Genomic DNA, 22,274 nt, shown 5'->3' with positions numbered 1-22,274 from the left:
GAGGGGGCACAGCCAGGACAGCTGACCCAAACTGGCCAAAGGGCTATTCCATACCATATGGCGTCATGCTCAGTATAGAAACTGGGGGGAGTTGGCCAGGGAGCAGTGATCACTGCTCGGGGACTGGCTGGGCATCAGTCAGTGGGTGGTGAGCAGTTGCATCACTTGGAGGTTTTTTTGTTTTGTTTTTTCCCTGGGTTTTGTTCCTCTCTCTCTCTCTCTGTCGTTATTTTCCTTTTCATTATAATCTAGTAGTAGTAGTAGTAGTAATAGTAGTAGTAGTACCCGTAGTAGTATTATATTTTATTTCAATTATTAAACTGTCCTTATCTCAGACCACGAGTTTTCTTAGTTGTGCTTTTCAGATTCTCTCCCCCATCCCACTGGGAAGGGGGAGGGTGAGCGAGCGGCTGCGCGGTGCCAGCCACATTTCACCCAGGAAAGTTCTGAGTAAGGGTGAAATGGTATCATGAATAGGCAAAAATCATTAGAATAATTTGTGCATATTATAGTGCAGTGTTTCTCTAGCCCAGCTAACTGCTTTTTGCCACGTGTCTCCGCTCTGTTTTTGCATGAGAGGTATTATGCAAAATATTGTGTTGCAGCCATCTCACAATAATAGCATGGAGTGCAGGACAGGCTGCTAAACTTGCCCATGCAGCAGAATAAACTTCTTACGCAGAGTTAGCTCTCTGCTATCACAGCTTGACTGTTGCCAGTACCCAAAATAATTCATTTAAAGCTAGCTCTGGCATCTTTATGCTACACTGTGTCCTAGTGGGCTTTTACATTTTCCTGTTCTTAGGATTTAAGCTGAAGATACCAGCAGAGAACATTTGCAGTTTGTCAGGTGTAACTGACCATCCTGGAAACCTGAGATTTAAAGGAATATTAGCTCCTTGGCCTTGCTTATTTGTGTTCAAGCTGTGCATTTATCCACCCATGAGCCAGCTATGCTGGAGGTACCAAGATATTTAATACTTGAAATACTTAAGCGTTGCCTGCTTTTATGCACAGTGAGTGCATAAGCACAGGAGTGACACACAGCAACATTAGCATGGGGTGGTATATGTGCGCCAAGAACTGGATTTTACACCAGCATTTATTAGTTTCAAATATATGTTATGAGAACTTCTCTTTGCACCTCTATCAACAGATGAGTTGTTCAGTGTTTTTATATCACTGTATCTAGAAGGTGTCTTCTGGACTCAGTCATAGTCATATCTTATCACAATGAGTATAAGAAAAATAATTTTGGAATTAAAGCAGGCAATGTTTATTAGCTAATTTCTGTCTCATATAAGTATTTATATATCTTATGTAACTTACCCAAAATGTATAAAACAAAAGGACCACTCAAAACAATGCCATTTTCTGTATTAGGTCAGCCAACACAGGAAGATTTTCTTCACATCAGAATTGTAGCTAAATAAGCATCCCGACACAGATTCTAATTCAGAAAAGCACATAACCACATGTTTAATCTTAAGCATTTGCATTAGTACTTTCTCAGATCAAGACTTGCTAAATCTGCCTGCCTCATATAAGGGGTTGAGCTGAGGACATTTTTCCCCTCTTGGGATTGGCCTATGAACTGGAAAGAAAAATTAACTGCATGAATTAAAGTGGCGCTAATAGCTTTATATGAGAAAGAGTTTTTTTAATGAAAGGGGAGCATGGATAGTCATGTCTGCTTTTGGAGACTGTTTTTGTTGTCTGACGTAACTATCTTGTCTGCTTTGCGTTGGCCTGTAAATGGATCATGCCAAAAATAGGGGTAAGCAATCTGTAGGATCTTTATTCTCTTTAAATATCTACTTTAACACACAAAAAAAAATCTGCTTTTTAGTATGTGTATTTTCAAAAGCCTGATTCTATTCTCATCTGCTTCAAAAACTAGGCCAACAATGGGCACTTTGAATATCCCTGGCCTTACTGTTGGACAGTGTTCAAGCATATTTTTTCCAATTACCTGCAAATAAGTGTATTTTGGGATATCAATTTTAAAGGTAACTATGCTGAAAGCAATTTTACCTTTAAATTTAAATTTTACCTAAAAAAATAGGAGGTAATGACTGTATACACTTCTCAAAGTATTTGCAGTATATGCAATGTGAATAGGTTGCACCTGTTCACTGGGGATTTTTTACTAATTTTTTTAGTAATACTTTACAAACATAGGAAAAGAAAAAAAAGGAATAACTTTATATATAGCTCTGGAATATTGTCATGTAGCAGGTGCATATTCCGTGAAGGAAAAGACTCTCTGTATCAGGTCATTCTATAAATACCTTCAGTCCTGAAAGAAAGAAAGAAAGAAAGAAAGAAAGAACAAATGTAAAAAAGTTAGAAGAAACTAAAAAGCCGCTTTAGAATAGAAGCCCTTAAGCATCCTTAACTGTAGCTGTTGCTACGAGCTACAGCTAAAGCTGCAGAGGGTAGAGGTAGACTCAATGTGCACGGGAGATTAGTCTAAAACAGAACCCTGGATATGACTACCTCAAAAGCCACAAGAAGGGCAAAATATTGAAACCTAAAGATTTCTCGGTTCAGTGAAAATTTGAAAGAAATATGTCTTTTTTCAGTTCAAAACCACGGAACATGGCCATTTTAAAATGCTAAGTCCAAACTAACTTTTTATCTTAAGGCTATTGTTGTTTTGCAGGTGCTAATTTATTGTAACATCATAATAAATTACTGAATGCTCAAGAAAAGGTTATAGATTACTCCCTGTCATTGTGTTTCATCCTTCTTGTAAAGTCCAGGATGTTAGACCCTCTAAATTTTTGAAAATGTTTCTGTTTCATATTCCTGTCACTCTTTGTATCTGAGTTTCCAGTTTCAGTCATAACCTGTGTTGAAATGAATAAAAAATGTTACTGTTTCCCTTAATTTTACCTTTTTCAGAAGACAATTACTAATAAGTATGTGCTTTTTGATCCTTCTCATAGTGAAGGATTGATTTTTAAAAATTATGTAAATAGCTAGTTCATCAAAATCGACTGAACTAAAACCTATGATTTTCTAAATAGACATTAGCTCAGAAAAAAGTTATCAATTTTGCATACAATGAAAACATCATTTAGTATTTTAAAATAGACTTTTTTACCTTCTTTGCTTGTAAAATGTAAAACTGTAGTGCACAAATATGAATAGGAAAACTGGGATTTCACCAGAAAATGAATTCATTTCCTGATAAATAAAATATCTGTATTCTGAGTTTTGCTGTTTTCCAGTGAAACAACATTAAAAATTTAAAAAACCACACTGCTTTCATGAGGCAAAACGAATGTTTAGCTGGAAGGTCAGCATCCATTTAAAGTGGAAAATCTTTGATTGTAATAGATCCTCACTTTTTAAACTACTGCATGAGAGAAATACACATTCGAAGAATTATCTTCTTCCTAACCTATAGTGCCTGGTGCCTCAGAGGCTGTTAATAAGAGGATTTGAAGCACTGATCTGTAGGTAGGTCTTCTACCTCCTGCTTCTTTCCTAAAGCATTTTATTTTGCCCACGTATTCCTTCCAACTCTCATCTTTCTGTCTCCTTCACTGAACCCCATTCTTGCTCTTGCATTGGCTTAAAACAGCTTAGGAACGCCTGGCCCTGCCAAGGAAGGAGAATATGGATGCAGTTGTCAGAAGGTCATTGCCTCTCAGCAGCTTTTTTCTGCAAGAAGACCATCTTTCACTGCTGCCTTCTCACTTCACCAACATTCGAATATGCTGCAGTTTCTCCAAAGCCAACACCAGGTTATTTGGGCATAGGTAGTACTGTCAAACTTAGCTCTTTCCCTGGCTGAGTTTTATGACCCAAAGTATCGTTTTAAGGTTTGTGGTGTTCTAGGGTTAATGCAGCTCTGACCAGCAATTATATCCTTACAGCCAGTCTTTTCCATTGCCGATCATTTTAGGCAAACATGGGGGCACAGGGCAGAGGGGCAATTCTCACCTAGTATCCATTCTTGTTCAAAGATATATTTAAGTGAGACATTTTATACAATGATGCAGTGCTTGACACTGTACCTAAAGCAGGGGCAAATCACTATACAACTTCTGCCATCAGGGCAGGGAAGAATACATGGAATGAAATGAGGCTTCAGTAACACTTAAAAGAACAATACATTTGTAAGAAAAAAATCTTTAAATATATCAACTATGCAAACTTTATAATAAATTTGCAGTATTATAGCAAACATCAGTTTTTAAATGTCATGAAGCATGTTCAGGAGTTGAGATTCCTTCTTTGTGGCTAGGGATTGCTTTTCATCTCACAGGAGAGGAAATAATCAAGTATGGGTTTTCATTTTGATTTTTTCAAGTTTCTGGTTATCCTGTCATGCATAATGCATTTCATTCTTAGCTTCTAAAACTAAATTGGCATAATTAAAGATTTTCAATGACTGAATATTGTTTCTGATTGTGTCAGGATTTTCTAGGGCTGCTTTTAAAAAAAATTTACTAGTTTGGAAAAAAATACACATTTCTTGAATTAAATAATATTCTGTGAAACAGTTTGAAATTTCATGATGGTTACAAGGCTTTATAGGAGATAAACACAGTATAGTGTATGTGCATGCTTTCAGACTGCAGGCATAAAGGAATGGGGAAAAATTTAGAAAGTTAACCTAAAGTGAAGAATCTATGGGAGAAGTTCAGATTCCTGAGTCTGTCAATAACTCCATGCAGAAGTTATAAAATGAAAAATTAGAAAGTCTTTCTCATGACTTACATAAAGTTAGGAATGTCTGGCAAAGAGACCATATCTGCTGGAGACAGATGAGACGAAGAAAACTGTGACCAATCTTGCTCCTATTGAATTTAAGAAATAAATTTTGGCTATGGGATGCATCTGGCTTCCTTTCATGCCAACAGAAATTAGCCATTGATATCCAGGGGAATGAAATGGGGCCTGTAGACACAGTTTGTTTTGACTATTTTCTATTCAGTAATTTTTAATGAAGCAACTAAATTGGGCATAACTTGCTACAGCTCTAATGAATATGTTGCAAATGATTAAAATGATAAAACTATGTGGCCTTAAATATTGTCTTAGAACATTTGTCATCCAAAGAGCCTTAGGAAAGGTGCTAATGACAGTGAGTATTCTGAAAAGCAATTTCTCATTGTTTAGTTTGCAGTGAAAATATATTAGCAATGATTTTTTTTTCTATAAAATATTTGTTTACATTTTGAAGTAAAACAACTTATTTATTGTATTTTAACTCTTTTCGCCTGGCTTTTTCTAAACTTTTCCTCTGAAGCGCTCATCTGAAACGAGAAATCCCATTAAAGGCTCTTTGAAACCTAGGATAACTACCATCTTACAAGAATGGTGGGCTGAATTGTACCATTCAGTTTGTTTAACCACTGAAGATATGTGTTCAGTTTTTAAATATACTATGAAGTCCTGTATGACCTCAGATCATGTGGCTTTCCTATGTGTTGTTTACCTGCTTCAACATATAACAATTTCAAGCAGTCATACATTTTGGAATAAAGTATTTATAATTTGCCTGGTGCTCACTGAAGTCCACATATGTTTATTATATGTATCATTTTATTGCCACCATTACTAGTGCTTAGCAGACAATATCTCATCCTAAGTATTAGAATAAATTGCAAATTTAACCACTTGCTCCAGATAATGAAGTAGTTAGCTCAGACATCATTATACATAGACTATATTGGACCAAGACAAACGAATAAACTAAAGGTCTACAAGGACTTCTGAAAATAGATAAATAAAAATTGCCACTCCATACAGTAGAAGGAAAAGTAAATGAAATTCAGGGCCCAAATTATTTGGGTTTTGTAGACTAAAAAAAAAAGCTTGTAAACAAAATCAAAATCAAATTAAGAGAGAACAGTGGCATTTCAATTTCTTCTCCATTGTCAAAAGCACCATGTAAAGTCCAAATAAAGGTGCACCAGTACTTAGTGCAATAGTGTAAGGTATTCTGAATGCACTGCTTAGCAAGCAGATAGCTTGTCATTTACCTATCAAAGTTTTGACTGATGTTAAGATGCAGCTTTACAACAATTAAATCTAGAAAATCATATTGGCACAGACAAGAACAACAAGACTCAAAACATCAAAAAAGAGTCATTGCCTCCTCTTCAAATTCACCTAGGTTTTGTTCCTGCTGCTAGGTGATCCAGGAGAAAAACAAGTGTCTTAGTTGCAATACACCACGTGGATGGAATCTCTGCTCTTTCTCCCAGTTGCTTTTCTAAAGCCACAAGCACTAGCCAGGAGCTAATTAATCCTTTAGCCAAATTCCAAATTAGATATTAGGTAAATTATACCCATTAGAAAGATGAGATGAAGGCCCCATGCTTTCTAACTTGCTTTGCAAAGTGATGTGTGAGAGTTGTTTTATTGCAACTACCTCAGAAACTTTTGAGCCTGATGAACAGGTTGCAGAGATGGCTCATGGGAAAATCCACAAAAGAGAGTCCTAGAGACAAACCTGTCTGCCGCCAACCACATCTGCTGAAATCTCAATTGTAAAGAAAATATGCCACTGTAAATTCCTGGTCTTGTGAAGTGAAAAGATGGATAGCCTGTAACTGATATTGGAAGATACACTGATAAAAGTGGAGTAAAAAATAAGCAATTAGTAAGAGTTTATGAAAGGGATCCTAAGAAAATGCCCTAAATGAGTATTAACAACTTCTCATGCAGTATATAAATTGTATAAATACAATGGTCAAGCATATAAACCCCAACTAATATCTTAGGAATTCAGCAAGAATTTTTTATTTTTAACTGACTCTGTCTTCACCACAGTGAGCGCAGTTAAAATTCACCATGATCAGGTAAATCTAAACATTTTCAATATTGGCAGAGCTGATTCTTCATGTCTTTCTCAGTTTCAGTTCAAACAGGTGTTTTGAAAGAGGCTAACTACAGAACTGCTTCCCATAAGCCCGTCACCTTGTTCCCCAGGAGTAAAGCTTTGCCAGTTTGCACCAAGAGTGGAAACTTCACTTTGTCTCTTTCTTATATTGATTCTCAACTTTTTCAGAGCAAAAGACATCATACCTATGATGTGTTGCATAACAGACCTAATAGAACTTCACCTGATAATTAATGTAGGAAAGAATAACTCTGCTTTGTCAGGTCCATATTTAACTTAAAAGTATTTCTCTTTGAAATATATTCCGTTTTGATTTATGAGGTTGATACGAATAATTTTGTATGGATATGCTTCAGTTAAATCCGAGTTTTCCTTTTTCGTTTTAGGCTTGGAGTTAGGAACTGTGATCCTTGGTACCAGGGACGTGTTTCTAAGACGACCCACTGTGATGCCTTGAGGTTGGGTTCCATGATTTACCATACAGAAAAAAAAATAACATCGAGAAGATCCCGCAGTCATTTTTTTTTCATGGGCAAAACATCAGTTAATTCAGAGGGGGAGTTACAAGTCGGGAAAAATCCTGCTGCCCGCGGAACAAACCCGCTTCTGCAGAGCCGTCTGCTAGTCTCATGCAGGGAAAACAAACTGCTTTCGATGTCCAGATTCGCTCTTTAATGAGAAAATGACTCACCGCCAAACTTTCCCATTCTTGTCGGAAAATGCAGTTCCCGGTGACAATCACAGCGGGGTGAGCGCTTTAATCTTCCTCCCCAGAGACACGCCCTCCCCCCCCAAAAAAAACACATTAAGGCACACGAGGGGATTTTCTGCGCCTGTTACCTTTCTCCACAAGCTCCAGAGCTCTGCAGACAAGGCTCGTTTCTGCACCACCACGCCCAGCCTCGGCTGCCGGGCAGGACCCGCCAGCAGCCAGGCGCTCCCAAGAGGAGCAAAAGTTGCCGGGAAGAGCCGGCGCGGAGCCCCGCGGAGCCGCGCGCCCCCTGCGCGGCCGGGGCCGGGCCGGGGCCGAAGCCGGGGCCGGGGCCGGGGCCGGGCCGGGGCCGGGGCGGTGGCGGCGGGCGGTGCCGCCCGCGGCCGCGGTGCCGGGCGGGCGGGCGGCGATTGGCGGCGGCGCTGACAGCGGGCGGGGCCGTGCCGGCGGCGCCGCCCGCCCCCGCTATAAGCCTCTTTGCCGCTTTCTGCCTGGGTCTCAGTCCCGCTCCGCGCGTCCCTGTGGCTGCGCAGTGGAAATCCGCACCGGGGAGCTGCTGAGGGGCGCCGGTGTCATGTGAAAGCGCACATGCTCTGCCATCCACGCAGCGCCCCCCCTCCTCTTCCTCCGCGGTTTTTCCTGTTTTTTCTAACGTAACTCCTGTCCTTCCCCTTCCCCTGCTTCGCCGCTAGCCACCCGCCGCCGCTCCGCGGCCCAGGCGACCCCGCAGGGGCTCCGCGGCGGGCGGGCGCGGGGCGGCCGCCAGGGAGGAGCGCGCCCGGCGGAGGGCAGCCGGCGGAGCCGCGGCCCGCGGAGCCGCCTCGGAGGTATGGTTTTCCCGGCGGAGCGGAGCTGCGGCGGCTGCCGCCTCCGCGGGTGCTGAGACGGGATTTTTGTGGTGCGGTTCCCGGGCTCCCAGCTTCATGACTGCGCGGAGCGGGGAGCCAACACCATGCGAGGTAAGCGGGCCGGGGGGCGGCTCTTTTTCTGGGAAAACTGCCGGGGAAGGGGCCGGGGAGGAGGTTTCGTGCCGGCGGAGGGGGTCCGGGGCAGAAAGTTGATGGGTCGCGCCCGCCCGCCGGCGTGGCTGCTCGCGGCGTGTTCCACCACCCGCGGGGGGCCGAGGGCCAGCCCGAAGCGTCCTCCGCGGCAGGAGGGTGGGGGACGCCCCCGACGTACCTGTGCGAGACAGCCCGGCGTCGCCCTGGGCCGCAGCGGGCAGGGTGGGAGGGAAGGGGCAAGTGGCTGGCGGTGACTGTGTCGTGAGGTCCCCACCCGCAACTGTCCACGGGGCGCCCTCGCCCTCGGCAGGTGGCCCGTACCGCAGGACCCGCCTGCCTCTTGGTCCCGGGTGGCTGCCAGCGCGGGGAGGGGCTCTCACTTCCCTCCCCAAAAGTTGTTCTCGGGACTTTTTCGCTGGCTTCGCCCTGTTCCGCAGCCAGCATGTCGCCTGGGGGCGGGGGGGGGCCTTCCCCGGAGGTTGCTAATGGGGCGGGAAGGGTTGCGCTGCCCGGGACCCTGCTCGCCGTGGCCGCAGCTCTCTTCTGCGGCCCCCCGAGCCGGTGCTCCCTGCGCAGCCCTGTCTTGGAGGGCAGCCAGAGCCTCCCCCAGGGCTTGCAGCCCCACCCGGTGAGGGTCCCCCAGGAGAGCACAGAGCATCCCCACCGACGGGACACCCCCAGCCATGGAGAGCTGCCGGGCTGCTTGTCCTGAGGGTGCCGCTGGGGCCGGAGAGGGGCTGCGTGCTGTGGCTGGTATGCCAGACACCTAAGTGGGTGCTCAGGGGTGCGGGAGACCTGGGAACGCGTTGTTTCCGCGTGTCCCAGGGCCAGACTCCGCTGGGCTCCTTCCCCGGGCCAGGCGAGCACCGGTACCGGGACGAGAACAACCCCCGCCAGCCCCGGGCGCCCGCGGGGGTTGCGCACCTCCTCCGTCCCCCGTGTTCCACACTCCCCTTTATCTCCCAGTTCTTCAACCCGCTTGCTTGTCTCACCCCACGGCGTGGTAAAGGGGCAAAAAGTAGTCTTTCCCGGGGTATAGGGACGGAGGGGAAGGGCTTACAAGGAGCGGAACACGCTCGGGCTTGACAGCGACATGGCGTGCAGATTTCTTGGGTCTCCGGTTTGTTTTAATGAATGGGGACGCACACGCTAGAAACAACTTTTAGCTAGGATTTCCTCTTGTGGGATATCAGCTCCTGCAGCTGCGTGCGTTAACAAATCACGCGTGTCATTTTCTTTAAAGGAATTGTAACTTTGATATTTGCGCAGAGAAACGAAAAAACTCTCTTTCCCCCTGCGTTCTTAGAAGATAGGGTGTTCACTTTGGGGCATCGGGCAAGAACTTGCTAAACAGTGTTTGTCTTCCATAAGAGCAACAGGAAACGGAGGGACAACTCTCAATTCTGTAAAGCGGCCCCTGTTGCAGCTCTGCTTTCCCCCCACACCCCCTCCTGAGAGCCTCCAGTGCGAGCAGAGCCGATCAGTGGCTCGGGGGTTATTTTCGAAATGTGCCTGTCTGTGCCCGCTGGGCAGGAGCCCGGTCTCCCCTTTTCCAGGCAGTTTGTCCACCCGAGACACAGCCGCCCACGCTTCTCCTCCCCCGCCTCGGGGCGGCCTGTGCTGCTGCGGAGCGCAGGAGCCCCCCTTGGCAAGCGCGAAGTGCGATGTCGTCCCTCTCCTCTGACCCCTTCCTTTAAAACAAGGTCCAGGGCGGCTGAGCGGTCCTGGGCAGGGAGAGGGTGGCAAATCTCCCCGCACACCTGGTGGCATCGCCTGCTCCGCAGCCACCTCTGCCTCCCCTTAGCTGTGCTGTCCGCTACTGTCCGTGAAGAGGTGCTGCTCTGCCCCTGGAATGCAAGTTTATATTTGCATTGTATTTAGGCTTGCTCAATAGGGAATTTACGGGTAGGGGGGAAAGGGGCTGGGATGGAGGGAGGAGAAAAACAACAAACAGGCAACTTTCATCCTTGTGCAAAACTCATGTGCAAGAAGTTATCGAACTGATGCTTTACATCAGGTGTACGTCAAGACAAGAGCAGCGCTTGACGCCCCTTCAAATGAACAAGATCATTGTATGCTAATAGAGCATCTGTCCATTGCATTTGTGTCTTTCCTAATAAAGGAAATAAATATATATCACAATTAACAAATTGTGAGCTCCCACGAGTTAATGCTTTTAGACAGCTGTAAGCCTTCTTGTAAAGGTATACTTGTTTTCAACTGTTATATTCACTGTGGGGTTTGAAGGAAGAAGCTCTCTCTCTTGTACATCTGAGCTCTTCCCCCAAACTTTCCCGGCTGAGCTGTGATCCTTCCAAGCTTCAGCTAATGCACTCAGCCCGGCATGCCTGGCATGTGCAGGGGTTGCTGTGGTCGCTTACCTGCTCCACACTGGAGATGAAGGCCAAAGAGCTTCTGAAAATATCCAGCCTGGGTTACTGCCTGCTGCATCCCAGAGCACTGGGCAGTCACAGGGGCTGTCAGTCATCCCATCCCGTGGAAGCACAGCGATCTTTGGGGCACACCTCAGCTGTTGTGCCACTACATTATAGTCTTTGGTCATGTCCTATCCAAAATCATAATTCCCTGTACTTCAAATCTTGGTTTAAATCCCTTTGAGGATACATAGCCGTGCTGACTTAGAGCGGAACAATATTCTGGTACAGGAGGCTGAGCACTTGTGCTTTTGGTGCTGTCATTGTCATGGTAGGTCCAGGTATTTCCCTCTGAACTGGGAATGGAAGTTTTGGAAGTTGATGGCTTTTATACCTGTATTTTATAGAGGCAAACGTAGGTATAAAAGAATGACATTTACAATGAGCGTTCATCACAGCTTTCCTTCCTTCCACCTGTCCCACTCCTGCCAACATCCTGTGAGGGGGTTAAGAACATAGAAGGTGTACTTAAGTATATTTTTTAGAAAAAGAGGACTGAAACTGCACTAAAATTATTGCGCTGCTTAACTAAAAAGAAAATAAAACTTACAGTTTTTTTATCTTGTAATTTAATTTTTGTTATAAACTGATCTGTAAAGTTTAAAGCTGTTACAAGTTAGCGAATTCTGTATATAATGTAGGTGATATGCAAACATTAAAAAATTACCAAGTGGCAAAAAAAGAATGTCAAATTTTACTCTGGCCATGTGCTGCCTGTACACACACAAAAGCCAAGTTTGTGATCACCGTTATTTGAGTTGTGAAACTGACATTAAAGCAGTCATACAGAGAACCCCTTTTACTGAAAAAGTAATATTTAAGCTTTCAGTTGGGAATCTTACTAAAAAGCTTTATCTTTTATGTTTTAAAGAAAAGGAGCTCCACAAAACCCTGAAGCCAAGGTATTTGAACTAGTTTTTCTGTGTAGTTTTCTCTTGGTGGTGTCAGGACCGAGCAGCGATACATATTACATAATGTTACATAGTTACTCTGTTTTCTTAGCATCACTGAAATATTTGTAAGCAATTAGGAAAGTGTGAATCAAACAAATCCTATCTGCAGTATTGCTGAGAGAGCTTATTAAGTAACATATACAAATAGTCTGGATAACTGAGAAAGTTCTCCTTAATTTAATAGATGAGTGCAGGGAATCTTTATACGCTCATTAAAGCAAAGGAAACTTCATCCAGGAAAAATAAATATGACTACATTTGGAATATGTAACATTAATATCCTAAAATATGTCAATGAACACATTGACTATTTAAAACAAAAGTGGTAAGAGAGAAGCAACACTGATTTTGACAGACTTAGGACCCTATCCCACCACAGCAAAACCTATTTGTTATCACAGCGTGGTGCATCCAGCTACTACTACCTGAATAATGTTACTTGACTTCATTGAGACTCCTTGATATATGGTGGAACATGAGTTTCTGGTGTTAGGCCTTTGCAGGTCAAACCTTAACAAATGTCAATAAACGCTTAGAAAATCATGAGTCAGTAATAAACTATTACTGTGTTACATAATAAAAATTACAAATGTGTACAGTTAGTGTAGAGTAACATCTCTCTAGAATGAACAAAAATCAAACCTGAAGTGTGAGACCCTATTTTGTACCTCTGCAATACTTTTACTTTTAATTGCACTGTATTTACAGTCAAAACGGTATCTTGCATTTATCTTTAATTGTTGTATTATGCCATAGTGTTGGGGGTGGGATGGGAGTACATAATCGAAGTTCATCAATAGAAAACTATCTGGTTTAATATCATTAGAATTATTACCATAGAAAAGAAATTATTACCATACCAAAATTATTACCATACCAAAGAAAACACACAATCCTGTGTGTTTTTTTTTTTTTTAAATGAGAAATTGTTTTTCATGTATAGAACTCTGATGACCTGTAATATGACAGTTAATTTAAAAACTACAAAAATATAATTTGCATTAGCTGGAAACAATTTCTCTTTTGTGGTACGGAAAATGTCTGACATCCACTATTGGCCTTTTACAAATACAGCGACAAGCAATAACTTGGTATGATTTACCTATTTGACAATACAGTCATGATTGCTAGTAGAAATAACTTAATTTGTGTTTTGTGATTAAAAACTCTATTTTCCAAAAAAATGTTAATATACCAGGAGAAAAAAATATATGTTCTGAGTAAACTGGAAGTCAGAATTCCTGTTTAAAATGTACTTTTGCTAACTAGTGGAAAGTCTTTAGGGTGCTATTGTGGGTACTGCTATACCTGATATTGACATCTGCCTATTAAGAAATGTATGGATGAAGTATACCTTCAACAGTACTGTGTGTGTTATTAAACAGTTCCAGGAACTAGGATCTGCCATAGTATGGACACTGGTTACCTGAAACAGGAAAACAAAATCAAAGGAGTGAAAGATTCCCAAGCTATCCAAGAAGTCATTTTCCTTCCTCTCAAGCATGCAATGAATTCACAGAAATCAAGGTCTGTGCTATGAAATTGAAGAATGTATGCTTTGTAGCTGAAGACAAAAGAAGCACACAGGAGTAAATATTGATTGAACTAATCGTCAGATGAATAGAAATGAGCTTTACCAGTGCACCAGTATAATGGGTTATGTTAACTAGCCCTTTCGTAGTCCATATGCTGCCCTTTCAACCCACGACCCTATCTATTGAGCTCTTAATGAGGGAAACCACAGGTGTTACAACGGCATTTATGGTAAATCGGGCTACAAATAATAGTTGTATAAATAACCACTTGTAGTTACATAGGACAAAAGGGGAATTATTAAAAAGAAAAAAAGAAAAGAAACTTTGAGCATTACTACACAATCATGAGGTAACAGTAGTGCGTTAGTGGTTACGGGTTGTTTTACACTTCTAAGATGCTGTCCTCGATCACTTGCTGTTGAGCTTAGTAATAAACCTGTTAAATCAACTTCAACCAAAGCGTAAATTTTAAGAAACCTGATACATTTGAATTTAAAATCAGTTTCTTTAAAGAGCAATTTTAACAGCTTTGAGCATTTAGCACAGTTGGGGCTTTCCATAATGACTTTCATAGACAAACTATAGATGTCAAAATGTTGTTCTTTGTGCTTCATGTTTATAAAGTTCAATGTTGTTGTTCCTTCCGATTCTGTACGCAGTCTGGGCAAAGTCTGCAGTGCAGCTTTGAGAATAAGACATCGCACAGTGTCACTGGGGGTGGCAGACAGAAGGTGCTTTTTGGATTGTGCCGTTTTCCTGTTTGTTTCTAATATTGCTTTCATGAGCATATTAAAAACTCTGATGTACGCACAGGATTGAGAATAGAATACAGCTGTGGTCCTTGTTTGACTGAACAACGCTTACTCACTTGAGTGGTCCTATTGATGAGACATTTGGCCCTCTGTATTTTTGCTGTCTTGGAACTATTTTTTATAAAGCAGAAATGCTCGCGCTTAACTTTGCCAGACACATTCTGCTGGAAATTTATGCAAACAGAATGACAGCTGTTTCTGCCTCTGCTACAAGTATATAGGCTAATTTAGTTTGACATAAATGTTGTTATTATGCTGTTAATGATGAATTAGTTTGATGAATTGTCAATTACAATGCATCTACACAATTTTTAAGGAAGATCAACGCTTTTATTGCTGCACAAAAATGCAATAAATTTTAAAAATCATATGTTTATCTGGATTTGGATCATGGACATTTAAAACCACATACTCATTAAAGAGTAAACGTCAAGTAATTATGCTTGCTTGACAGACAAACTCATTTTGAAAGAGTTTTCCTGTTACCATGGGCCTTGTTTATGCAAGTAGTTCAGTTAGATTTGATGGGACTACTCACATAAATAAGGCAAACTGAATTTGAGGCTGTTTGTTCTGTGTCCCTTTGAAACCCAGTGACTTGGGATTGTAAGCAACATGGATGATTATAAAGGCTTACAGGGAATCAACATCGTAAGAAACATGCCGTGTTAAAAAATCTTCTTGCCCTGAAATTTCAATAAAATCACTTTCCACTCCTAACTGCCTACTACTCTTTGGTGCCCTAATATAGCTGTTGGCTTGGCTGGAAATTCATATTTGCTGGAAAGAGTTGTTGGTAAATATGCTACTTGTTTTCTCAGCTAATGCTGATATATGAAAAGTATTCAAAAACATTGTTCTTCTGCCAATTATCAATAAATTACTTTGTTTAATTGTTATGCTTATGCTGATTGCTGCGTTGCTGCTGGTAAATAGTGGCCAAATCAATCTTTAAGAAGATTAAGAAAATACCTACATTTGTAATATATTTAGGCATGAATATGCTACAAAGGGTAATAAACATTTTAGCATGGCTAAAAAAGCAGTATAACTTTAAGATTAATTTTGACGATTATTATAAAGTCAGTCTTTAAAGCATTCCGTCTGCGTATAGATGTTCTTGAGGTGGTCTGACAGTTAACTGATTCCTTTTAGTTATCCATGGTCACTTAGAAGGTTTCCTGAATACAACAAACATCTTTCACACCAAAATTATTCTTTTTAAGATTCTTATTTCTGCTTCATTAATCCACGGTAGCCATAAGTGACTTTATCCTTCAGAGTAACTTTTCCAAACAAGACATGCATTCCCATTGCATTTAATTTTTTCACTCTGAAGCAATCCTTTAGACTAAAAATGTCTTTACTCTTACAAGTAATATGCATTATGAGGTTTTTTTGAGTGAAGGTGTTCGTGGGGGGAAAAAAGCTAGATCAAAAGAAGACAAAGAAGAAGAAGTTGTTAAATTGCGGTTCAGTCTACTGTCAAAATAATGAGCTGTCAAGAGGGTAGCATATTATGTTTTGGAGCAGGTTGTTGTTGGTTTCAGATGAAATTATGGTTCTCCTAAAATAAACTTCAAGTGTAAAAAGTGAAGACAAGGCTGTTTATAAATAAGTAACTCTTGCATTACCATTCCCACTACAACAGGAGGTAAAGTGTGATAGGCTTCATGCAATTCAATAATTTCAAGAGGTTAGATTATTTAGCATGCATTACGCATTGAATGCTTACACTTGTTTGAAAGATATTTGGGAAGTGTAGACCCAGTCCCGGAGTTGATGGCATGTTTCTGTTTGTTAGCTAGCATAGTGAAAACTGTGGAGCAAACCATTTTCCAAAAGATTTATTGGAAATGAGAATCTTTTCTAGAGGAGGACAGCTTAGTCAATTTACTATATGTGAACTGTATAAAACTGAGTTTAAGAAAATTAAGGACAAAATTTTCATTAAAAATGTTGTTTAGAGACATTCATGTGTGTTGTCTTCTGTTTCCTTCTTGAAAAATATGCCTGATTTTACTAGGTGGTGATAAACTGCTGTCAGTTAACTTTTTGATTTAAGAGCCTGCCACAGGAGTGCTTTTTGGAAAACCTAACACTACACTGCTAGCACATTTTTCCTTGATCGCTTGTACACATCAACAGTGCGGCACCAATTTTGCTTCTCAAAACAAGATGGAAAAATGAAAGTTAATGTTATATTTCAGGTTCTGACTAAGTAGCAAAACAGGTGCTCTATTGTTTCGTTTCATATTTGTCTGTCTGGAAGAAGAATGAAGCAGCAAACTGGCTATGAAAAGCATTGCTTACTTCAATGCGCATTGTTTGGGGGATTTTGTACAATATTTGTACAATGAACTGTATTTAGTATTTAATTGGAATGAACTGAAAGAAAGGAGAGACCATGCACAGGAGCTGAGGCCAGATATTCAAATGCAGTGGGAGCACAAATATGAACAAACGCAGCACAGTCTAGTGGCACAGAGAAGTAATGGCACTAGAGAAGAAATGTATTAATAAGGCACGGTGCCATTCGGTGATTTCATCTTTGTGAAGAAAAGAAACTTTTCTTTTGAAGAAAGTTCCACTGATGACCATGCAGAGATTATTTTAGTTTCTTTAGGAATTTGTATTAAAACTGTCATTGTTTTCTTTCAGTGCATTTGTGAAAATATTACAAGTATTTATTATTACTGCTATCTGTCAGCAAGCCAGACTTCTCCTTTTAATGGTACAAGCCATTCTCTCTATACCAATACATATGGAAATGGAAATGTGATACAAGAAATATCAGCTTAACTGGTTTTTTAGTTTATGGACCTATTATATATATATATATCATACTATAGATAGTGCGTAAGCAGTTGTGCACCAGTAATCTTTATTAGCTGTGCCAACTAGAATAGTGGAAGATTTGCATTTAAAATTAATGTTGCTTTATATTGGAAAAAATAAAAACAAATAGCAATACTTTTACTAAATTGTCTCATTTAAAAATTTACGTATTCTAAATAATCCAAATTTGTATCTAAAATCACAGGTATTAAATAGTATGAATGACAGCCACACGTAGATAAAACAGTTTTCATTTATTTGAATGGGATGCACTTTATTGAGGAATCACAGTTGTTAATAGATACTAGTTTCCTCTTAGCCATAACCAATTTTGGAAAATTCAGATTCTATTAATCTCTCAAATGATTAAGTAGGAATAAGGAGGAAGATTAAAACAACAATGTCAATAGAGGCAAAGTACAGTTGATTAACACCCATTGAGAATAACTCAAACTACAAATTGTTCCATAGCTTAAAGAATGTCAATATCATGTTCCACTACAATTTGCAGAGCAGTTCTACATGCTTATGAAAGTAAATTCCTTATTCTGAACTGGTCAAGAATAAAGGCATTATGAGTATTGTGGCAACTGTTGCAATATTAAAGATGACACTGCAAAAGTATCTAGTAACTACCATAATTTAGCCATAATTTAATTCATAATTAATTATTTTTAAAAAAGAAAGAAAGAAATTGCAGAAAACTTTGCATGCAATATCCACTCTGACATTTTGAGAAGCAACAATTATCACACAAAGATTTCCGGAGAAGCTGTTCATATGTGTCAGTATTTCAAGCAAATGTATGTTACAGCATATTACATCAACTGAGTGAAATCTGTCTGCAGAGCTGTGGTTGATCCAAGCTGTATCTTCAACTTTGAAACAGAATTCCCTATAGACTTGTCTGGAATGTTTTACTGTAAAACTAATGGTACAATATAGCTTGTTGGTTGTTTACAGTCTACTGACTTTCAGAAGATGGCAGAGCTAAATAATACTATCACTTCGAGTTCAGCGGATAAGTGCAGAGAGAATTTGCACTGTCTTAATTCAGGTGCCTATGCAGAAGTTGCTTTCTTCACTTATCATTGATTTGAGTTTGCCAAAATTCCAATATTTATTTTTGTAAAAGACCATTTATCAAGATATGTTCTAAATCAGCAATTGCTACAAACTCTAGTGGGAGTGCCATGAAGAAAAGGACACTAAATAAGACCTTTTGCAGCAAGCCATTTTCAGGCTTCAACAGAATTTCAGAGAAAAAGATTGTGCCAGCTGCATCATAAAACTGAAGAGAAATGTAAGCTTGTAACAGGGAATTTAAGCAGGTGCAAGAGAAAATGGGAAGGAAAAAAGGATGGTGAATTTGGATAAACAACAAACTAAATAGAAAGGGTGCTGTTTTGAGAGAGAGTGACGTGGAAGAAGTAGGTGGAAATGTAAAGGAAAAGAACAGAATATAAAAAGGAAGTGAGGAGATGGAAGGTTTTTTTGATGTGAACAGTCCTGTACTACAAAGTGCTGGACTTTTCAATTTCCACTCGTTGCAGGCGGAGTTAACTACAGTGGGCACGCTCTGTTAGAAATGAGAAAGAAAGAGAGAAATGGAAGTAATAGAAAAAAGGAGTGAAATAAAGAAAAGAATGAATGTACAATATGAGTGTATTCATTGTGGTACTTCCTATTACTTGGTGTTCCGTGTAGATTTGTTGTAACGGGACTTCAAACTATTTGGTATTCAGCTAAACACTGACATTAGACATCCGCTCCCATTCATTTCACTATGTATATCCAGAGCTCTGCTACTCAGGAGTGCTGCAAGTTGGAACATCACATATACAGTTATGTAAGCTGTCTGTACAAGCTTGGCATTCACTGCACTTCAGCCAAGTTAGTCATTTGCAAAATTAAAATGTCATTTGCAAAATACGTCCAAGCCTGATCTTTTTAAACTCTGGATCAAATCAAAACGGGGTTTTTTTCTCTCTTTCTGTTATTTTTCTGTCCCTCATTCTTTCTCTATGTTTTTTTTCAGTCACTTTTGTTAAAAAGCAGCACACTCAAAAAAGTCCTTGACACTAAACTTCATTCACTTGTTAGAAAATGTGTAATTGGTTCATTAGACCATGCATCATACATGCCCATGTATTACAGAAAGATGTTTTGTTCTTTTCACCCTTTGTTCCTTCTGGTTTATCTTTGTTTGGGATATGCTGTAGGGAAGAAATAAACAGTTTGTTAAATCTTGGCCTGGCTACATCTCCATCATGTACCTCTATTACATTTGTATGCCTGTAGCCTTGGAGATAGAAGAGGTGCTTGAGAGATGAATCTCTGCTTCCCTAGTACTGCTTGGTTGCCAGCACCTGCTCTTTCTCTTGCCTGGCAAAATAATTTGCCTGTATCTTTGGATTTTATTTTTTTTAAAACTATTTATTATGTAGAGTTCACCTAATGTATATAATGGTCTTTTGGAGACACTGGAAATGTGTAGCAGTGAAGAGATAATGTCCTATCTGATTGCAGCAAAATATTTTTTTGTAAGATAGAAATAATACCTTTAGATCTTTTCTCCATGCTCAGAAGATAAAGAGAAACAAAGAATGCTCTTATGATGCTCTCCATTTCTCCAAGTCCAGAGTGATTTTTAAGTATATACCCTTGATTAACTTTTCCTTCTGTAGCAGCCTCACAGAGCTTATTACAAAACCAAACAAATGCAGAACCCTCCATAAGCAAAAAGAAAAAGGAAATCTGAATTTTTGGAAAACTACTCTGGTAGCGTAGGAGGTTCATTTACATGAATTCTCTGCTTTCCCACCTCCCCCCTGTAGTTTTCTGTAAGTCCTAAGCATAAAACAGGCAGAGAGCCAAGCTGTCATCCGTTAACATCTATTTCATCCTTTCTCAGGATCAGTTGAGCTAGAGGAGGGTAGATGTCTCAGAGGAAAGTCTTTATGCTATTACTGAAATGTTTAGGAATGCATCAGATTTTGACCCAGTGTTAACCTACATTATCTTTTGGGAAGAAATGAGCAGCAGGATAAAATAATTTCAGGCAGACAAATGCTATTAAATGCATATTGTGATTTTTCATAATCTCCAAAATAGCATTTTTGATATATGCTTCACTGTGGAACAAGTCAAAGGATGAACTTTCAGTTTACTGTCAAGAATAATATAAATTTTTCTTGGAATTTTTTTTTTTTTTAGGAATTATTTTTCATTTAAGGAATAAGGCTATTTCTGTGAAACTACTGATCGCTGTCTAGAGGCTGACTATTACGGTATTTTAAGCAGTACTAAACCATTAATATTTTACTTACTGCTCAGGAAGGTAACTGAAAAGGTTTCATATTTTAGATGCATGTATAGATATATTTCGTATTTCATGACGGAATAGGTGATATTTTGATACATTTATGCATAGAATGGTTGAACAATTCCTTAAAAATTAAATAATATTATTTTCCCATCATGTGAGTTTAAAAAAACATCCATTTCCAATAGGAGATGTATTCACATCCAAGCATACAAACTTACCTTACATATCTATGTATTTTTGTAGTTTATAATGAAGAGGGAAAAGAGAAAATAATTTGCCATTCTCCAATCCTGTTTGGGCATCAGGTTTTGCTCTTAGAGCTAACCAGTCATACTGATGTATGTTTATTGGGTTTGGTTTTTATTGCAGTTGCATATTACCTTTTAGAATTTTTTGTGCTGTGTTAGTTTAAATCCCCACCTCCACTGGTTGGCAGTTACTTGTTGCTTCTTGGTAATCTTGGTAAGTTTCATATTCTTGTAGTCTTTATGGTTCTTCATTTTGTGAGCTGCTTCTGTCACAAGTATACTTTTACTGGCAGACTCAATAGACAGCGGCCATTGAATAGGTGCTAAGGATGAACCTGGGATATGATCCTTCCACACTGTTCATTAGACTCATTAGAAAGGCGGGTTGAAGAAGAGTTTGTAATTGTCCATACCAGACTAATCTATAGTTACACACACTGATGAATGCTTTCTGAGTGACATTTATCAACTATTCATGTACAAGAAAGCGAAAAAAAGTATATTTAAGTTACGTCTTTTATTTACTTTCTTCTCCTGCATGACTGTTTCTACCTATGTGAGAGAGAATATTTCCCCTTCTGTTGAAGATACAGTCAGCATCTTTATACAGTAAGGAAAAGAAGCAGAAAGCTTTTGTGCAATGCAATTTTGTCAAATCAGTTAAATTAGAAATTTCCTAGGGGTTTTGCTGTCCAGTGCCTTCACATGTGATGTATTCTTTACTTGAAAAAGGTGCCAGATTGATGGCTCCCCTGTACCCTGCAGAGATTTAGGACCTGTTCCTGAAGGGGTTTTTGGCATGCAAATAGTTGCATGGGTGAGGTGAATGACATGCAAAAGTCCTTGCCAGGCTGATCTTGTTAGGTGCAGACCTAACAGGGGTCCCGGGAGCCGAACTGCCCACGGCACTAGGGCTGTCTCTCTCCCACGCCATTTCCCTATTGTGCCTCAACACTGACCTTGAAAGACCCTTTTCCTGTGGCCGTTATAACCTTGGCCTTGCTGCTGACAGTGCCAACAGGGGTGCCAATTAGTGCTATGTGGTGGGTTTTGTTTTTCCTTTTTTATGAACAAAGTCCATTGAGGCCTGGATTGAGACCACCAGTTTACTTCACACAGGCCACCATGTACCATGGCATTTTTATTTTGCTCAGTCACTACCGACCTGGTGTTGAACCTTCATCTGTAATCTGTATACAGTCTCTGTGTCTATCATTAATTTGAAATCGTTTCACTTGGTGGAAGATGTTTGCTTCTGAAGTAAGGTATGTTAATAAAGCATAGTATTATGTAAAAAATATGTAAAATACCTCAAGTTGCTTCTTGCGGTTAGATGCTGAATTTGAGTCTGCTTTTACAAAGTTCACAAATTTTATCAAAATTCTGAAGAATTGGCCAGGCATACAAAAAGGGCACAGCAGGAATGACAGGAGCATTAGAATTTTATATCAAATAAAGAGAATCCCATGTGTTACAATAAGCTTTGCAATCTAATATACAAACACGAGAGTCTCTATTCTGTTATGGGCTTCTCATAAGTGATCTTA

General features: G+C 40.1%; 1 protein-coding gene and 1 long non-coding RNA gene across 2 annotated transcripts in view; one reads left to right on the top strand and one right to left on the bottom strand.

Annotated features, from left to right (window-relative positions):
- Positions 1-1,644: 1,644 nt before the first annotated feature.
- LOC142402722 (uncharacterized) lies at positions 1,645-7,601 on the bottom strand. Its single transcript, XR_012773448.1, has 3 exons — positions 7,557-7,601; positions 3,482-3,609; positions 1,645-2,299 (listed from the first exon to the last, which is right to left on the bottom strand). It is a non-coding gene; the product is annotated as an uncharacterized LOC142402722 (long non-coding RNA).
- A 778-nt stretch (positions 7,602-8,379) lies between these two features.
- Positions 8,380-22,274, top strand: part of RORB (RAR related orphan receptor B) — a 136,991-nt gene continuing 123,096 nt past the window's right edge. The window contains exon 1 of the mRNA XM_075526763.1: positions 8,380-8,536. Coding sequence (XP_075382878.1) covers positions 8,530-8,536 — 7 coding nt within the window. The 5' untranslated portion in view covers positions 8,380-8,529. The remainder of the gene's footprint in view (positions 8,537-22,274) is intronic.

The sequence above is a fragment of the Mycteria americana genome, chromosome Z (genome assembly GCF_035582795.1).
Source record: "Mycteria americana isolate JAX WOST 10 ecotype Jacksonville Zoo and Gardens chromosome Z, USCA_MyAme_1.0, whole genome shotgun sequence".
In the NCBI taxonomy this organism is placed as follows: domain Eukaryota; kingdom Metazoa; phylum Chordata; class Aves; order Ciconiiformes; family Ciconiidae; genus Mycteria; species Mycteria americana.
This window is presented reverse-complemented; position numbering and strand designations above follow the sequence as displayed.